This window comes from Esox lucius, chromosome 19, assembly GCF_011004845.1.
Source record: "Esox lucius isolate fEsoLuc1 chromosome 19, fEsoLuc1.pri, whole genome shotgun sequence".
Taxonomy (NCBI): Eukaryota; Metazoa; Chordata; class Actinopteri; order Esociformes; family Esocidae; genus Esox; species Esox lucius.
In genome coordinates this window covers 27,113,934-27,131,223 of record NC_047587.1, presented here as the reverse complement: position 1 = coordinate 27,131,223, position 17,290 = coordinate 27,113,934, and the positions used below count along the sequence as shown (strand labels likewise).

The 17,290-nt window shown below is 40.7% G+C and overlaps 1 protein-coding gene across 2 annotated transcripts in view; it reads right to left on the bottom strand.

Moving 5' to 3' along the window:
- cdh13 (cadherin 13, H-cadherin (heart)) overlaps positions 1-17,290 on the bottom strand; it is a 433,392-nt gene that overhangs the window by 228,907 nt on the left and 187,195 nt on the right. For both annotated transcript variants that reach the window (XM_020056601.2, XM_010894024.3), the window contains one exon: positions 8,104-8,315. In XM_020056601.2, coding sequence (XP_019912160.1) covers positions 8,104-8,315 — 212 coding nt within the window. The remainder of the gene's footprint in view (positions 1-8,103; positions 8,316-17,290) is intronic.

Genomic DNA, 17,290 nt, shown 5'->3' with positions numbered 1-17,290 from the left:
ACGGAAACAAAGTAAAAGGTATTATATGTGTGTTAGAAAGTGTCGAATGGAGGAAGCTGGGAGTGTTTCTCCACTGTGCCAATCAGGGCTGCCTAAACACAGCCCACACAGTGCTTTGGAGCATCATCCAGACAGCCAGCCGACACTAACATAACATCCTGTAGAGTTCCCATCCACATGTTCCTGTTCACCATGTTATCCACTGATTGGTGGAGGGAAGAAATGATGCTGACACATTGGATGGAATTCCAATCTAACATCATGAGACACTGTTATATTCTTGAACAATATGTCCTGGGGTTTCATGTATTTCATTTGTTGTGTCTTCATGTGCTCTAATTGACTGAGTCTTTCCATGCTAGATGAAGACTTGAGGAAGCAAATAAAAAGGAAGGTTGAAAAAGAGCTACAGAGAAATGAAAAGAACTGAACTGAGAGACAGAGAAATATGACATGAAAGATGACAATGCTCTCGCAGACCAAAGCATGTTTTGATGTGATTGTTGATTCAGCCTTAGTCTATTTAAACTGCTATTCTCCAACTAAAAAACCCAATACAAGCTAATTACAACATAGAGAATTGTTCAAAACTGTAGTCTAACATACCATGAAGAGGTCTGTCTGATAATGAAATCATACTGTACACTGTATATACACAAGAATGTACCAAAACAGTGGCCAAATTCAGCACATAATATATTCAAACGCTTATAAAAAGCTACAAAAGTTAACACTAAATACATTTAACATATTAGACATTTGTCAGTTTGTAGAGAGAATTAAATACAATTTAAATATCCCATTCCGGCGTGTGTTTGTGTGTATGTGTGTGTGTGTGTGTTTGTGTGTGTGTGTGTGTGTGTGTGTTTGTGTGTGTTTGTGTGTTTGTGTTTGTGTATGTGAGTGTTTGTGTGTATGTGTGTGTATGTGGGTGTTTGTGTTTGTGTGTGTATGTGAGTGTTTGTGTGTGTGTGTGTGTGTGTATGTGAGTGTTTGTGTGTGTGTATGTGTGTGTTTGTGTTTGTGTTTGTGTATGTGAGTGTTTGTGTGTGTGTGTATGTGAGTGTTTGTGTGTGTGTGTGTGTGTTTGTGTGTATGTGAGTGTTTGTGTGTATGTGAGTGTTTGTGTCTGTGTGTATGTGAGTGTTAGTGTGTGTGTGTATGTGAGTGTTTGTGTTTGTGTGTGTATGTGAGTGTTTGTGTGTATGTGTTTGTGTGTATGTGAGTGTTTGTGTCTGTGTGTATGTGAGTGTTTGTGTGTATGTGAGTGTTTGTGTCTGTGTATGTGAGTGTTTGTGTTTGTGTGTGTATGTGAGTGTTTGTGTGTGTGTGTGTGTGTGTATGTGAGTGTTTGTGTGTATGTGTTTGTGTCTATGTGAGTATTTGTGTCTGTGTGTACGTGAGTGTTTGTGTGTGTGTGTGTGTGTGTGTGTATGTGAGTGTTTGTGTGTGTGAGTGTGTATGTGAGTGTTTGTGTGTGTGTGTGTATGTGAGTGTGTGTGTGTGTGTGTATGTGAGTGTGTATGTGAATGTGAGAGTGTGTGTGTGTATGTGAGTGTTTGTGTGTATGTGTGTGTGAGTGAGTGTGTGTATGTGAGTGTTTGTGTGTATGTGAGTGTGTGTGTGTGTATGTGAGTGTGTGTATGTGAGTGTGTACGTGAGTGCACGTGAGACAGTTCATTAGCGTGTGCATTTGCACCCTTACAGTGGGTAAATGTAAGAACAGAGAAGAAAGATGTGGCTTCTCTCTTTTCTCTTTTCACCTCTTCCCCCTGAGCTTTTGCTAAATTCTGATGCAATTAGGGCTCTTCTGGCAGGTAAAGTGGCAGAGCAAATTATACACGTCATTCACAGGATCGACAATGGACTCCAACTGAATACATCTGCATAGCTACAGTGACCCCTGGGAGTGCACCAGTCTCTGGTCCGCTGGACACGGGCCAGCTCAATACGACCACACTGGCCCACAACTAATACACAGATAAAACTCCTGTGTGAGCCAGGGCGAAGCCTGGGACTTCAAAATAAACTCATTATTTTGTGCACTCATACATAAACAATACGAAAGCTAGAGACATCAAAGAGGCAGAATAATACACAAAGAAGATTGTGGCAAGGAATAGTTTAGATCACTCAACGGCAAAGTGGACCAGGTGAGGAACTGACATGGATGTTAATATGCTGAATTTATGACGGTAAGGCATTGGTGGGGTTTTATATCTGGCAGGTTTGTGGCCACAGAGTAATCCCCACACAATTGAATAGGACCAGGACAGGAAAGGAGAATGGCCCTGTGTTGGCAGGCTGGCTGGGTAAGAAAATGCTGCAGAAAAAAACATGACATGTCAGGGTCCAGAGAAATTCTAAGAGACACCATCTCTGTCCATGTTTAACATTTCTTTCTCTCCTCCATGTCTCCCTCCCTGTGTGACCGCCCTATGACCTCTGCCCTCCCAGTACAGGTCGTTTTGATCCCTGCCCTGGCATGAGGAAGCCGTGCCCACGCTGTAGCAAGAAACACTAGCTGGCGCCCAGGCAACAGTCCCCTGACAACCAAAAGAAGAGGTGACAAGCCATTTGTTGTCCAGGGGAAAAAAAACATGACAACTGAAAAAAAGAAGAAAACTCTGGCGCTGAGATTAAATTAGCATTGGTATCTCTTTTGTCCTTCCTCTTTCATGGCACATCACACATTTACGCTGGCAGCGTCTTTACTCTGTTGTGCTAGACTGTGAGTTGGCAGTGCTTCCCCTGTCAGAATGACAGAGAAGGATGAGGGGTGGATGGGGGGTGGGGTGAAGGCATTTGTTTACAACGCTGCATTTTGACATGGAGACATGGAGGGCACACTGACTGTTCCACAGTAACTCAATCCAGCTCATTTCACTTTCCTGTTCCAGACAACCTTCGGAGGATGGATGAAACTTGAAACCCATCCAAAACACAATACGACTACAACAAGGTACATAAAGTGCATAATGTCCCTCTGACAGACACTGTTTTCCAGCCACTGATTTTGAAATGTCAGGGAACATCCCTGAAGCTGTTGACCAGAGCATGACGTAACTACTCCAGATTAAACTGACTATTATGTGTTTAAAGTGCAAATTCCGAGGTGGGTTAAATTCTATGACTGGTCTTCAAAGACAGATCCCGGCCTTCGGGCGGCCCGGTGAAACCTGACCCGCGTTAGTATGACAGCGTCAAACTCAGAATGCATTGCTCCCGGCTACTGGATTGTTATGATACCTTTACTTTCAGCAGCTCAATGGACACCAGCAGAGTGATGACAGGTATTACACTGAAGATGAAACTCACTGTCACTCCATCCCTCTGCTGTGCCGAGAGATGAAGAGAGCAGCGACGGGACGGGGGCTTAAAACCCATCAATGCATGGCATGCAGACCATAAAGCTGGGGATATTGATGGGCACACTCTATTTGATACACATATAGCTACATTGTCAAGGACAGAGAGGCGTAAAGCTCACACTCAATGCTAGGAGACCAAACATAACATGCCCCTCCTTCTCCAGCCTTACTGTGCAGGTGATGAATAGGCCTAGCGCTGGGGCTAGCTCTTCTCTGCCACCCTCCCAGAAGTTGGTCATGAATCATTAATGTTTCCTGTTCATAAATTACTACCACACCATCACCAATGACTCATCTCCTCCACATCTCTCTGTCTCTTTGAATTCTCATTAAGGAATCTAAGTAAGGACCAAGATGTGTCAAGACCACAGGGAACAGAACTATCTGGGCTTATCGGTCTTATCGGAATACATTTGGGCAGTGGGCGGATTGGTGAGGATTGGTGTGTTTGTGTGTTTGTGTGTGTCTGTGGGTGTCAGTGGGTGTGAACCACGTTTGTATGTACTATGAACAGATGTCCCAAGAAAGAAAAACCTGTTAAACTGGTCCCCACCAGGGAAACTGAGACATCTGGCTCAGGGGTCAGGGTATAATTGTAGTAACTTTCAGGTTTAGGAATAACCAGTTAGGTTTAGAGTTATGCGTTATGGCTGTCTTGTATGCGCGTGTGCTATGCATCTGTGTGAGTGCGACTTCTTGTAGAACTGCAACTTTGGGGATGTAGAGAACCATGCCTGTTAAGGGTTCAGGACCAGCGCATGACAAAGACGAGGGAGAGATGTGCTGATGGTGGATACTCAGGTTACAGCCAATTATTACTAAACAATAAACAATAAATCACAAAAACCCCAAAATAGGGATCCAGGTGACATAGCATAAAACCTTAGTCCACGTGACACAACATGCCAGAACCCAAACACAACATGCCAGAACCCAAAGACGAGACGCAAGAACCCAAACACAACATGCCAGAACACGTGTATTGAGTGGTCACATATGCAAGCCCTGTGATACGCTGGGAACTGATTTTGCAAAGATATCTGTGATTGCAGTATCCTGGAGGGACTGACTGCTGACGGAGATATCACAGAAAGAGCAAGGGAGACAGTAAGCATTACACCACAGTATGAGCATGGACTATCCACTGTTGTTTGCAGCAATATGTCACATTTTATGTTTTCAATTAAAGACTAATGGAAGGAAGTGATCACTTGAATATATTTATTTTCTTCCAGTATGCAATATTCCATTTCTTTCGGAGTCAGATGTTATGGACATAACAAAAATAAATAAATAAGCTTCTACAATTCATAGTTTTATTATGCTGTTATCAACTGTTATATTTGAAAAGTGCTTTTTATTTCCCAGTGGGCGACCCTTGTACTAAACAACATAACACACAGAAACACACAAAAACAAGAAACCAAATTCCATATATTAGTGTGTGTGTGTGTGTTTAAATTGAAATGCATTCTACCATTAATTCCCATATTGATTCGCAGCAAAAGAGAATACATTATTCTGTGAATTCAGTTTGATCATAATAACCTTCATTCATCATCAGCCTGTCCCTCCATCCCTTTCCTCTCTTCCTTACACCTCAACCCCCCCAAACACACACACACACACACACACACACACACTCAGACAGCACTCATCAATTATCAAATGTCAATACATCTGACACTATAATATTTATCAACGTGTACATCAGTCGGACATTGTAACGGATGGTGAAACAGTGGGTTAAGAACAGATGTCTTACACATGTTTTTGATTGGTTGACACTGATAGTATCCTTGTTACAGGTCAATCCAAACTTATTCTAATTTATTCAATCCAAACTTATTCTAATAAACTAATTTAGATTTTTCGACACTAGGTTTCCCACCTGTCCTTTTAAAATAGCTCGGTTCCTAACAATAGAATCGGGTGCTGGAGTTGGTTTGCCCAAAACATCCCTCAGCCGGTCTTGTCAAGTAGATCTATTGTGAAATTATGAAATATTGACTCTTGGAGTTTGGATCATAGAGAAATCCAGTGTGTGATGGGGTGGTGATGAGGTTGATGCTTCTGTTGCTTTGTTCTACTGGTGATGTATCTGCTCCTCAAAGCGGAGCACCCCTGCAGACTAATTGATTGTGAAATAATGAGAGCGCCTCCACAAACCGCAATAAAGAACTCATCCAGTGTCAGCTGTCTGTTTTCCCCATATTCTGCATGCCTCTCTTACCTTTTCGTGGTCCATCCTTTTTGTCTTTATTCTCTCATGCCCAATAATCTCCTGTGTCTCTCTATTCTCACTTTCCTTCTGCCTAATTCATGGGGTTAATGTGATGTGTTATATGCAATTAAAACTGATATCACTGACTGGATAAAGCAGAGGATAGATATCCAAGCCAGAACAAAGGATTGGGAACAATAGATGATCTAGGATAGGAGCTGGTTGGACACCGCTGCGCTGTTTATCTCCTAGAGAATGAATTCTGAAGTGAAGTTAAAAGACAAAAGTGTACCACAGCCACCCAACTTTTCTTCACTTAAAAAGTTTTCCAAAAGACATATACTGTATTTGGCCTTTTTTTTATTTTTTTATTGATAGACAGAAAGTGGGAGAAACAGAGGAGGCAGTGTGTTGAAATAGAAGTAGGCCAGAATCATGTGTACTGCCACACCAACATAGACCACAATTGTCTAGACTTCTTTTTATTATACAGCATATTAATATTACTGTCAATACGAATAATGTCTTGTTAACCTAAGGCAAGGAAATTATTTTGAGTGAATATTGTGTTTAGCAGGGCTTCTTTATAACACCCATTGGTAGACTAACTCAGTTTTCAATGCAGACCACCTTCACACTTGACTACAGGTACAATATGGTGACATTACTCATGAGAATATCTTCTCTCACAACTCATAGACAGAATGGACACGACTAATTCACTGATGTCCTCACAGGCTTGCCAAATATATACCTGTGGACTGGATAGCTAAATAAACGATGGGAGAGGCATAAACAAATGAAGGCCAGGTGATGCACAGAGACAGAGAGAGAGCTGCTCATTAGGCCGGGAGCCATAGAAACGACATCATCAGGACACCTGGGTACACCAGGGAGCTGAGAAGAGGAATGATTGGAGGGGAGGTAACAGGATGCCTGATATGGCCCTGGAATGTTTTTTAATCAAGTTAGCAGCACTAGCTTTGGCCTGGAGGTTGAGGACTGGAAGGGGCTGGAATACAAGTGGAGCGGGTAATGGATGGAGCAGGCTTGTGTAAAGGTAGACACATTTTTTGCAAGAGGTTTTGTGGATCATTAAACAGGCATAAAGTGCTGTATTTGGTGTTTTGAATACAAACACCAATATTGACGTGGAACCAATATGTACAAAGACAGAAGTGATGATTCTAGGGGTTGAGGTTTTGTTGACAATGAGTAAAATGGTCAGTTCGGAGATAGTATTTGAAGGGGGACAGAAGGGAAATGCAGGTTTATTAAATATGAGCATGCATGCTGTATTTTACAATATATTGACACAGTTTGTTCATGTTAACACCATGTGACACAGTGTGGTCATGATAGCACCATGTGACACAGTGTGGTCATGATAACACTATGTGACACGATGTGTTCATGATAACACCATGTGACACAGTATGGTCATGATAACACTATGTGACACAGTGTGGTCATGATAACACCATGTGACACAGTGTGGTCATGATAACACCATGTGACACAGTGTGGTCATGATAACACCATGTGACACAGTGTGGTCATGATAACACTATGTGACACGATGTGTTCATGTTCACACCATGTGACACAGAGTGGTCATGATAACACTATGTGACCCGGTGTGTTCATGTTAATACATTGTGACGCAGTGTGCTCATGGTAACACTATGTGACACGATGTGTTCATGATAACACCATGTGTCAAAGTGTGGTCATGATAACACTATGTGACACGATGTGTTCATGTTCACACCATGTGACACAGAGTGGTCATGATAACACTATGTGACACGGTGTGTTCATGTTAATACATTGTGACGCAGTGTGGTCATGATAACACTATTGCAAACAGTATGGTCATGATAACACTATGTGACACGATGTGTTCATGTTAACACAATGTGACACAGTATGGTCATGATAACACTACTGGAAACAGTATGGTCATGATAACACTATGTGACACAGTGTGGTGAAAGTATCAAGCTTCAAAGGTCTTTTGAAATTCAGTTCTGGTTAGTAGCTCCAGTTAACTGAAATGAACAATGACCAAAGGAAGTGCCGGCTTTAGGACTGACCAGAGTGAGATACCTACTCTACACTATGTTGCTAACAGATAATAAGGTGTGAGTTGAGGTAAAGGGCGCTTACCTAAATGAGGCTAAATGAAATGGTTCCAGAGAGTCTGACATCGTATGTAGTGAGGGCTAGTTAACTAGAGTGTAAAGGTCAGATTTAATTGAATGAAAGTGAGCAGTCCAGCCATTCAATTTTACCAAGGGATTTGTGCAGTGAGTGTCAACATAATCAAACTCAGTCCCATTCAGGATGACAATGTATGGGGGCAAGGAAGTTGAGCCAGACTCCGAAAACATAAATCCGAATGGGATGACCATGAATTACTCATGAAATATTGAACTTAAAGCTCTGAACAGCAGAAATAACTAGCAGAGCATCTCTCATGAATGCATCTATTGGTCGGCCACTCACTCTGAGTTTTTGAAGGGACCTGGGTGGAGCTCTAACAATGTCCACCTGAGCCAGGTCATCAGCCTGCTTGTTGACCCCATGGATGAACAGAACCGTGCCACCGTCCATCACATCTCGCCTGGCCACCAGGTTCATCTCCTCGTCCACCTGGAAGTCTGGGTGGGACACCTCGAACACCACACCATCGTTCCCCGCACAGTCATCAAAGAACACTGTAGAGAGAGAGAGAGAGAGGAACAGAGGGCCATGAATGTTACCAACATTGTTTAGAAACCGTGTGCTGTAGGGTTTGCTCTTTACACAACCGTATTAGGATGCATCACTGGGACATCCCCGCCTGAAATCAGCAGCAAACGCTCAGGTTTTATGGATTCCAATAAATGCGCAACATCCCAGGAATGACTCACCTATCAAGCTAACAATTGAAATGAGATAACACTGCTGATGTTGTGGCAAATCAAGTCAGTGCTGTCGTTGTGCCGTTGGTGTGAGACCTAATAAGAATTACCACTGGGCTGTTTTTTCAAACCGCAACAGACTTGGTTTGAAAAAACCTATGCCGTGAGGGACTAACCTGTAACATTAATTGGCTCTGGGTTAGTGCTCGTCTACACAACATAACACCCCAGTGTACTGTAGATATAAGTATCCTTATGCCTTGACCAAAGTGAGTAACTGTACAACATGCATCCTCCTACCCAGAACAGCATCACCTCATTTGCTCTGCGAAAGTCTCTCTCAATAACAAATCACTGCTGGTTCATGATATTTTCATAGGTTACATTATGGTGCTCAATCAAGCTACCACCCTCAGGCTATGTGCACCTACGAAAAAAACAATCTGTGGAGCACAATGGAAGGCTTGCTGTTATCCATTTGCTCAGACTTGAAGGTTAAAATGTTTTCCATTCTAAATTATGCATCTTTGGAATATCTGATATTTTGGCTGACTGGTTATCAACCTGCAAATACAGCTTATCTCCTACCCTCCCAACTTCTCCTCTGAGTTCCTCTTAGAGGTCCCTGAGGTCCTCACGTCTGATCCATGTCACCATATCTACTCTACTTTCCGGTGACTTCCATCCATGGCCTTTGCAGACAAGGTCTTGTTTCTCCAGCACTGTTCACACATCACACATTAGGTACTGTTTACACAGAAACAACAAAAGCCTTTTTCTGGACCTCGTGGGCTCAACAGGCTTTGGACCTCTTGCCATCTCTGACCATAAGCCTTAACTAAGAAGAGGACCTAATGGATGTGCAGAACCAATAAATCCATCAGAAATGTAGTTTGAAACATGCTTCAAACAGACATCAGCCTGGATTCTCTTGTTTCCTTGGCCTAGGAGCTGCAGTCTCACTCCGACACATTCCTCTCCTATAGATCCGCTGTTGAAATCCACTGGAGAGGCTATATAGAAAAACAGCTAACAAATTCAGTGGCCTGTAAGGATTAAACTATGGAAGTAACAGGGGTATGTGATTTCTCTCAGCATTCATCCTTGACTTTCTGTTTCTCTCTGGATTCATCCAATACTTTCTGTTTCTCAATAAATTATGTATATTCCCAGAAAAACAGGAAGTCAACGTTGGCCTTGTAAGAGAGCCTTAAGCGGGATCCTTAAGTGGTTTCTTAAGTGGATCCTCACATGCCAAACTCCCTTATTCATCTATTGTATTAACAAGGGGATGCTCAGCTAACACACAAATGAAATAACATAAATAACCTACCTGGAAGAGAACTGACATTTATTTTGCCCATACAGTGAGAAGGATCGTTCAAGAGAGAAACATTTTACAATTAGAGAAGCAGATAACAGTTGGAGAATTTGCAGAAGTAGAATTTTGAGATGGTCAAGCAGAAAAAAATTACTTCCCACAGTGAATGATGGTGGTGGATATGCAATGCTGTGGGTCTGTTTTGCTTTTAATGATCTGGTAAGGCTACATGGTATAAATAAGAGCAAATAAGATTTTAGAGCAAAGTCTGGCTGCCTCTGATAGTAGGCTAAAACTGGGTCACAGTCGGATAAAGTAAAACAATGATTCACATCATTCCTTCAGATTCACACAAAAATTAATGGCTAACAGACTACAGAACCAAGTTTTTGCTATGGCCATTCGAGTCCCCTTGTTAACCCAAATGAAAACCTGTGGGATAAGCTGATGATGACAGCCCAGAAGCAAGGAACACATACTCCCTGCAGAGATTCTGCATGGATGAATTGTCTCAGATCTGTTGCTATGTGTTCTCCTACTTCATCAAACACTACTGTAGGAGAAGACTCAGTGTGGTTACCTTGGCACTGGGAGAGTGTAAAGATACTAAATGCCAGGTGTCAATAATTGTGAAATGATTTTGAGAAAACAAATATATTCACTATATTTCTTGATTAAGGTACAATTTTAACTGCATGAAATGTAAGGAGTGGATGTTAACATGAAAACACATAAGGTGAACAAAACTCAAATGGTCATCCCATTTAAATGTCCAACCTCAAAAAGTGATTCCACTGCTCTCTCTGTTTCAATAGCTATAATCAGTCACTCATACTTTATATTCAATGAACCCTATGAAATGCAGTATATATTCATTGAACCCTATGAAATGCAGTATATATTCATTATACCAGCCATTATACCAGCAGTCGGAAGAGACAGAAAGACAGAAAAAATACTAAATACTCGTCAAATACACAAAGAAATTTATAATAGAACATGATGACATCATGCTGTCTTGCGGGCAGTCATTTGAAATGTGATGATTTATAAACTATTTACTAATCCATTATACATGCTCAATTTTACATGTTTATTATAAAGTGCTGCTTCGATTTCCCTCCCCACTGCTCACAATCTACTTGATGGCATTACATGCTTCAACAAAGGGAAATGATGTGGTAAAATTAGATGTTCATAAGTCATGACACCCTTTGAAGTTTCACTATGGTTTATCCTGTCTAATGTCAATGCTATCCTTATCTCACTTTGCCACACTCCCCATCCCTTACCCAACAAGTACCCTTGCTTTATCCCAAATGCCCCATCTCGTCTAAAGGGCCTGGAGGAAGATAGTGGGGTTAAGAAGAGAAGACCTCCCTCTGGAGTCTGAACACTTTGACTTGCCTTGAGTGAGAGTTATCACATACAGTACTTGCCTTGGGCATGAAGAGAAAATTATGACACTTCTTTATTAAATGTTCTGATTCACTTTGAGTTCATAGTTGTTCGAAAAACATGATGATTTCTGGGATATCCATATTCATGCTTTGATTGTTGCTTTGAGTGTTCAGTGGCTAGGGCAGAGGTGTCAAACTCATTATGCCCAGGGGGCTGAAAATATAGAATTTGTTATATTTCCTCAGCAACAAAATGTGCTCAATATAATCATTTTGGTTTTTAGTTCTGATATATATATACAAGAAGTTACAGGTCTGTAAGAGCCAGTAATCTTGCTTGTTTGTAGGTGACCAAATACTTATTTTACTGAGGAATTTACCAATAAATTCATTAAAAATCCTACAATGTGATGTTCTGGATTTTTTTTCTCATTTTGTCTCTCATAGTTGAGGTGTACCTATGATGAAAATTACAGGCCTCTCATCTTTTTAAGTGGGAGAACTTGCACAATTGGTGGCTGACTAAATACTTTTTTGCCCCACTGTATATATATATATATATATATATATATATATATATATATATATATATATATATATATATATATATATATATATATATATATATATATATATATATATATATATATATACACACACACACACACACACATACATATATATATATATCATATAGTGGCCCAGTTAAATCCTGATCAGAGTCCATTTGAAAATCTGTGTAGCGGTTTTAAAATGGAAGTCCTGAATGACATGTAAATTCGCCAAGAAGAATAGGCAAAGCTGGTACATACATACCATAAGACCTAAAGCAGTTATTGCAGTGAAACGTGGTTCTAACAGTTAGTAGTTTGTAGAGGTTGAATATACAGCACCAGTCAATTGTTTGGATCCTCTTTCAAGTGTATTTCTTTATTATTACCATTTTCCACATTTTAGACTAAGTGAAGACATCAAGAGTATGAATTAACACAAAGATGAGGTCTATGATTGTGGAGGGCCGGTCATCTGACTCATCACAATCACTCACCTTCTTGGTCAAATAGCCATTACACAGTCTGGAGGTGTGTTTTCGGTCATTGTCCGATAGGATAAAAAGCATAGTCCCAATCATATGGGATGCCGTAATGCTGCAGAATACAGCGGAAGCCATACAAGTTGAGTGTATCTTGAATTCTAAACAACTCACAGTGTCTCCAGCAAAGCACCCTCTCTCGATCCCACATCGTCTTCCATGCATCACGGTGGAAACCACACATGCAGAGATCTTCAGTTCACCCACTCACTGTCTCACAAACACCTCTAAACAGTTGATGTTGAGACGACTCTGTTACTTGAACTCTATGAAGCATTTATTTGGGCTGCAATCTGAGGTGCAGTGCATTTGATGATTTCTGTGGCTGCTAACTCTAATGAACTCTGGGTCTTCCTTTTCCGGTGGAGGTCTTCATGAGAGCCTGTTTCATCATAGCGCTTGATGGTTTTTGTGACTGCAATTTTCTGCATGTTTCTCTATGCTAATTTCAGCTGTTCTTAGCATAATATGTTCTTCAACAGTACAGACATAATGATGGTATTCCAACCCTAACTTCAAAACACAACTGACTGTCTCAAACTCATTAAGAAGGAAATACATTCCAATGAACTCAAATGAACTAGTCTAGTGTATTTTCAACCCTGGGAAAGTTGAAGTTAATGAACAATGAACAGCTTATCTACACATTCAGTTAATAATGGAGTGCCAGACCCAGACTTCATCACAGCAGTTGGACTCTCAAGTTGCAAAAATAGGAGAACACGCTGAGGTCATGAGTTTACAAATGACAAAAACTGTATTCCAACTCTCAACAGCTTGTAGACACATACCATGTATATGTACATCTGTTGGCACTTCCAGTAACCCTAGGCCGGATGCTGAGCAAATTGTACTGTTGTATATTTCATTTTGAAAAACTGAGCTCTCAATACCACAGATCATCAAGCAGTCAGAGCTAAACTGCCATTCAAAACAAAGTTTAACACACTGCAAACATTTGCTTTTGTAGCTTAACTGATGGAAACAAGGCACTTTACTGTTGTCTTATTTATTACTTTAAATAATTTGTAAAGGTTGTGGTTAAGGGGTTGATGGCACCATCAACACCCATAACTGCCATAAATGGCAAAAAGCCAAAACAAACACACTCACCCAGCTGTCCATGCAGACACTATGATGAGCAGCAGGCCATAAATGGCAGGTTTATGCAAAAGGAGGCCCTTTTTTTCAAGAAAGAAGTGGTATAGAAAGAAATTATCTGTTACGTTCCAGTCTGAAGTGAATGCCTGTAGATAACCTGTGCTGGTTTCCAGGCCAGGTCAGTTCCTCTAACATCACCCATGTGATGCTCCAGGTGGGGAGAAACTCCTCATAGCCTAGCTGTTGTATTGTTTTAGGCTCGAGGGGAATCATACAGTATCTAAGGAGAGACAGTGACAGTTTCCAGATAGCTATAGAAATACCACATTTCTAGTCCAGTTGTAAGAAACACCTTCCAACCCTGGCAGGCAACTTGGTGTGTAATGTTGTATAGGCGCAACGCATTTAAAGTAAAACTAGTGACCGAGCATGATACTTTTGACAGAAGAGACATTATTGCTAGGGGTCTGGTTTTATATATTTGGACACAGGGATATTTGAGCAAATTTCCAACCACATTCATTGACAAAGGGAACCTAATTTAAGAAATAAAATAAAAATACTTTCAAACTATTTATGCAATTAAAATAAAAGGAAATGCAACTTCCTTATGGAGAACAAATTAGCTTTACCATCATACCAGCTAAAATTAGAATCGGATGCACCACAACAATTGAAATTATTAGACAATTATTAGAATGTAACTTTGGAGTGCTCAGCTTTCCATGAAAATAAGAAACATGGTCTGGTTTGGTCTTAACCATATGGGTATATAGTAACCAGATCAGGAAACCTATCCTAGGGCCTCAGAAGAAAGGTAATTGATGCCCATTAGTCTGCAAGGGGTTACAAAGCAATTTTCCAAAATATTTATGTACATCCAACAGATGATCTAGACATTCTAAACCACTGACAATCTACCTAGGACCGGTTGCCCCACCAAATCCAGGCCAAGAGCTGACCAAAGATGATCATAGATGTCTCTAAGAACACCAGGGTAATATCAAATTATCTACAGGCCTCTCTTGCCACAATCAATGTCAAACTGCATGAATCACCTACCAGAAAGAGACACCACAAATGTTGCCTAAATGAGCTGTATGGATGGAAGAAGGCTCTGTTTTCATAAATATATGTCAAGACACCACTGATATTTGGCAGACAACACCTGGGTCAAGATCAAAACTACTGGAACAATGTACAGATAAGTCAATGGTGGAGATACTTGGTTAAAACAAAACGATGCCAGAAGAACCTCACACAAACTGCAAAGCATGGAGGCAGTGGCATTCTGTTCTGGGGCTGATTTGCCACCTCAAGGCATGGCCAACAAGCCATCATTGAGTGAACCATATTGTACTACGGACTTCTTGAGGAGAATCTTTCAAAAAGCTGAACCTAAACCAATTGTGGCTCTTGCAACAGGACAATGATTCAAAACACCCAAGCAAAGCTACCAAACAATGTCTCAAAAAGAAATATGGAGGGTTACGGTCAAAGCCCAGATCTCAAACATATCAAAATGCGGTGTGGGGACTTGAAGTGGACCGTGAATGTAAGAAAGTCTTTCAACATGACACACTAAAAGCAGTACTGCAAGGAAGAAAAAAGTCCTCCTAATCAATGTAAGAGACTGATAGATAGATAATTACATTTCAACCAAAGTGGGAAACAACACTTTATAATGAATACATGATAGCAATGTATAGTCTTCCAGTGTAATTTGTTAAACCTTTACCTGTCAATATTGTGGAAGTGCAGAATACATATCTACTGGTGCAAATAGGTTACAAAAAAATAAACATATTTCCAGGGGGTGTACTTGTTTTTTCACATGACTGTACATAGTGTGTCTGATCTAATGTAAGGTATTGTTCTATTCTGGGCTACACACTGATTACTGTGACACTTACAAGCCCACCCTCTAGCCTGCTATCATCCTCTTACTGGCTTTATTTGGAACAGGGGAACTTCAGAACACACTGGCTGTGCATCCATAAACCTAGTGAACTACTATTGTTTCTGTAAACGTTCCCTCAGCATTGTTTACATTCTAGCAAATGTTCTCATAACCCTAAAATTGTTCAGTCATGCAGATGATCAAACAATGTTTCTATAAAGGTGCAAAAAGAGCTGATGTTGCCAGACATTTCCCAGAATACATTTTAGCCTCCTAAAAGTTCCCAGAATACCTTAAAAGGCTGTAGGAAGAGTCAGATGTAAATCTGGGGACATACAAAAGATATGTTACCAAAACACAAAACTGTCCAGTTTTACAGAATATTTATAAATGTTTCTATTAGCCTGCATAATTGTTCCCATAATTGGATAGTTTTTTTGTTATGCAATTGTTTATCACAACATAAAAAATGATATGGGAACATTCACAGAACCAACTGTAGGTTTCTGGGGAAAATGGCTTGTTGTACATGTTTATTTCAATCGCTTACGTCAGTATAGCTACCGCAGGTTGGGGATCTATGAATGCAGGATGCCATAATTACATCAGTGCCTCTTGGCTGAGAACAGGAGATAATGGAGATAGAAGGAAGTCTTCCTACAACATAGAATAAGCCTGTTTCAAGCCCTCAGATTTGCCTCTTTTTGTCTTATAGTAGTTGTTTCATGAATCTGTGAAGTAAAGGCTGAACTGGCCCCATCCAAAGATTAGACTATTTCTCAGAAATCTTGTTCAGGAGGCATATTTATGTAATGGGTCTACTGTTGAGGGCGGAGCTTAAATCCCTGCACAGACCTGAGGCTTTAACCCATAACAGCCTGTATCTGGGTTGCCAGAATTGATTGAGAGTGTACCAAAAAATCACAGCCCAAATCTGTTTGACTCAAACCCACCCAAACTGAGTTGCTAATAAACAGCCATATCTATTAATCACCCCTCTCAACACAAGTGCTTCACACATAATGCCATTAGAAAATAGCCCCATTTTGGGGATACCACTCCATCCGGCAACACGGATCAGTGCAGTTATCAAATTTCCTAGATCAATTTAGAAGTCAGCTGAATTACTTAGTAAAAATCAGTAGCCCTCTCTAGTGCACCTCTCAGCTCAAAATACTTTAATTTTGATGCCTGCTCAGTTGGTATGGGCAAGCAGGAGAACGCACGTTCACAGGTGTCATTCATTCTTGCTGGTTACCTAGCAATCAAAACCTGAGCCTGCCAAAGAAAAGGAAACAACCTTCCTGCATGGTATTCAAACAGGAACGGACAAAAAAATTTGTATCTGCTGATGTTGCTGGTTACGGAATATGCCTAGTACATAAAGAAAGTGTGGTTGTTTTTATAGAGTCAAACCTGCATGAACACTTTAAATGCAGACAAGCGGGAGAGATATGTGACACTAATGCATGCATTGCATGGTGAATTTTCACAGCACATTTGGGATTGTTGAATTTTGGAAAATGGCATCACATTGATTTCTTCTCCATTTACATGGAATGTCGACAACACTCTTCCAATGACTTGTCAATGTGAGCAGATTAATTTCCACTCCGATGCATTGCTTGAAAACATGCAAATGGTGCCTCCCTCAGTTCTGTGCCTTTCTTAATGAAGGTACCTTTCCAAGGGTTAGGGCTTATGGTCAGAATGTACTTGTGCTTTCTGGATCATGCTACATACAGTTAGGTCTGGAAATATTGTAATTGGATACTGACACAAGTTTTGTAATTTTGGCTGTTAACCAAAATAAATTCCTCTCCAAGAACTGCCACCTTAACGTGGTGGAGGGGTTTGAGTACCCGAGTGACCCTAGGAGCTATGTTGTCTGGGGCTATATGCCCCTGGTAGGGTCTCCCAAGGCAAACAGGTCTTAGGCGACGGGTCAGACTAAGAGCGGTTCAAACCCCCCTT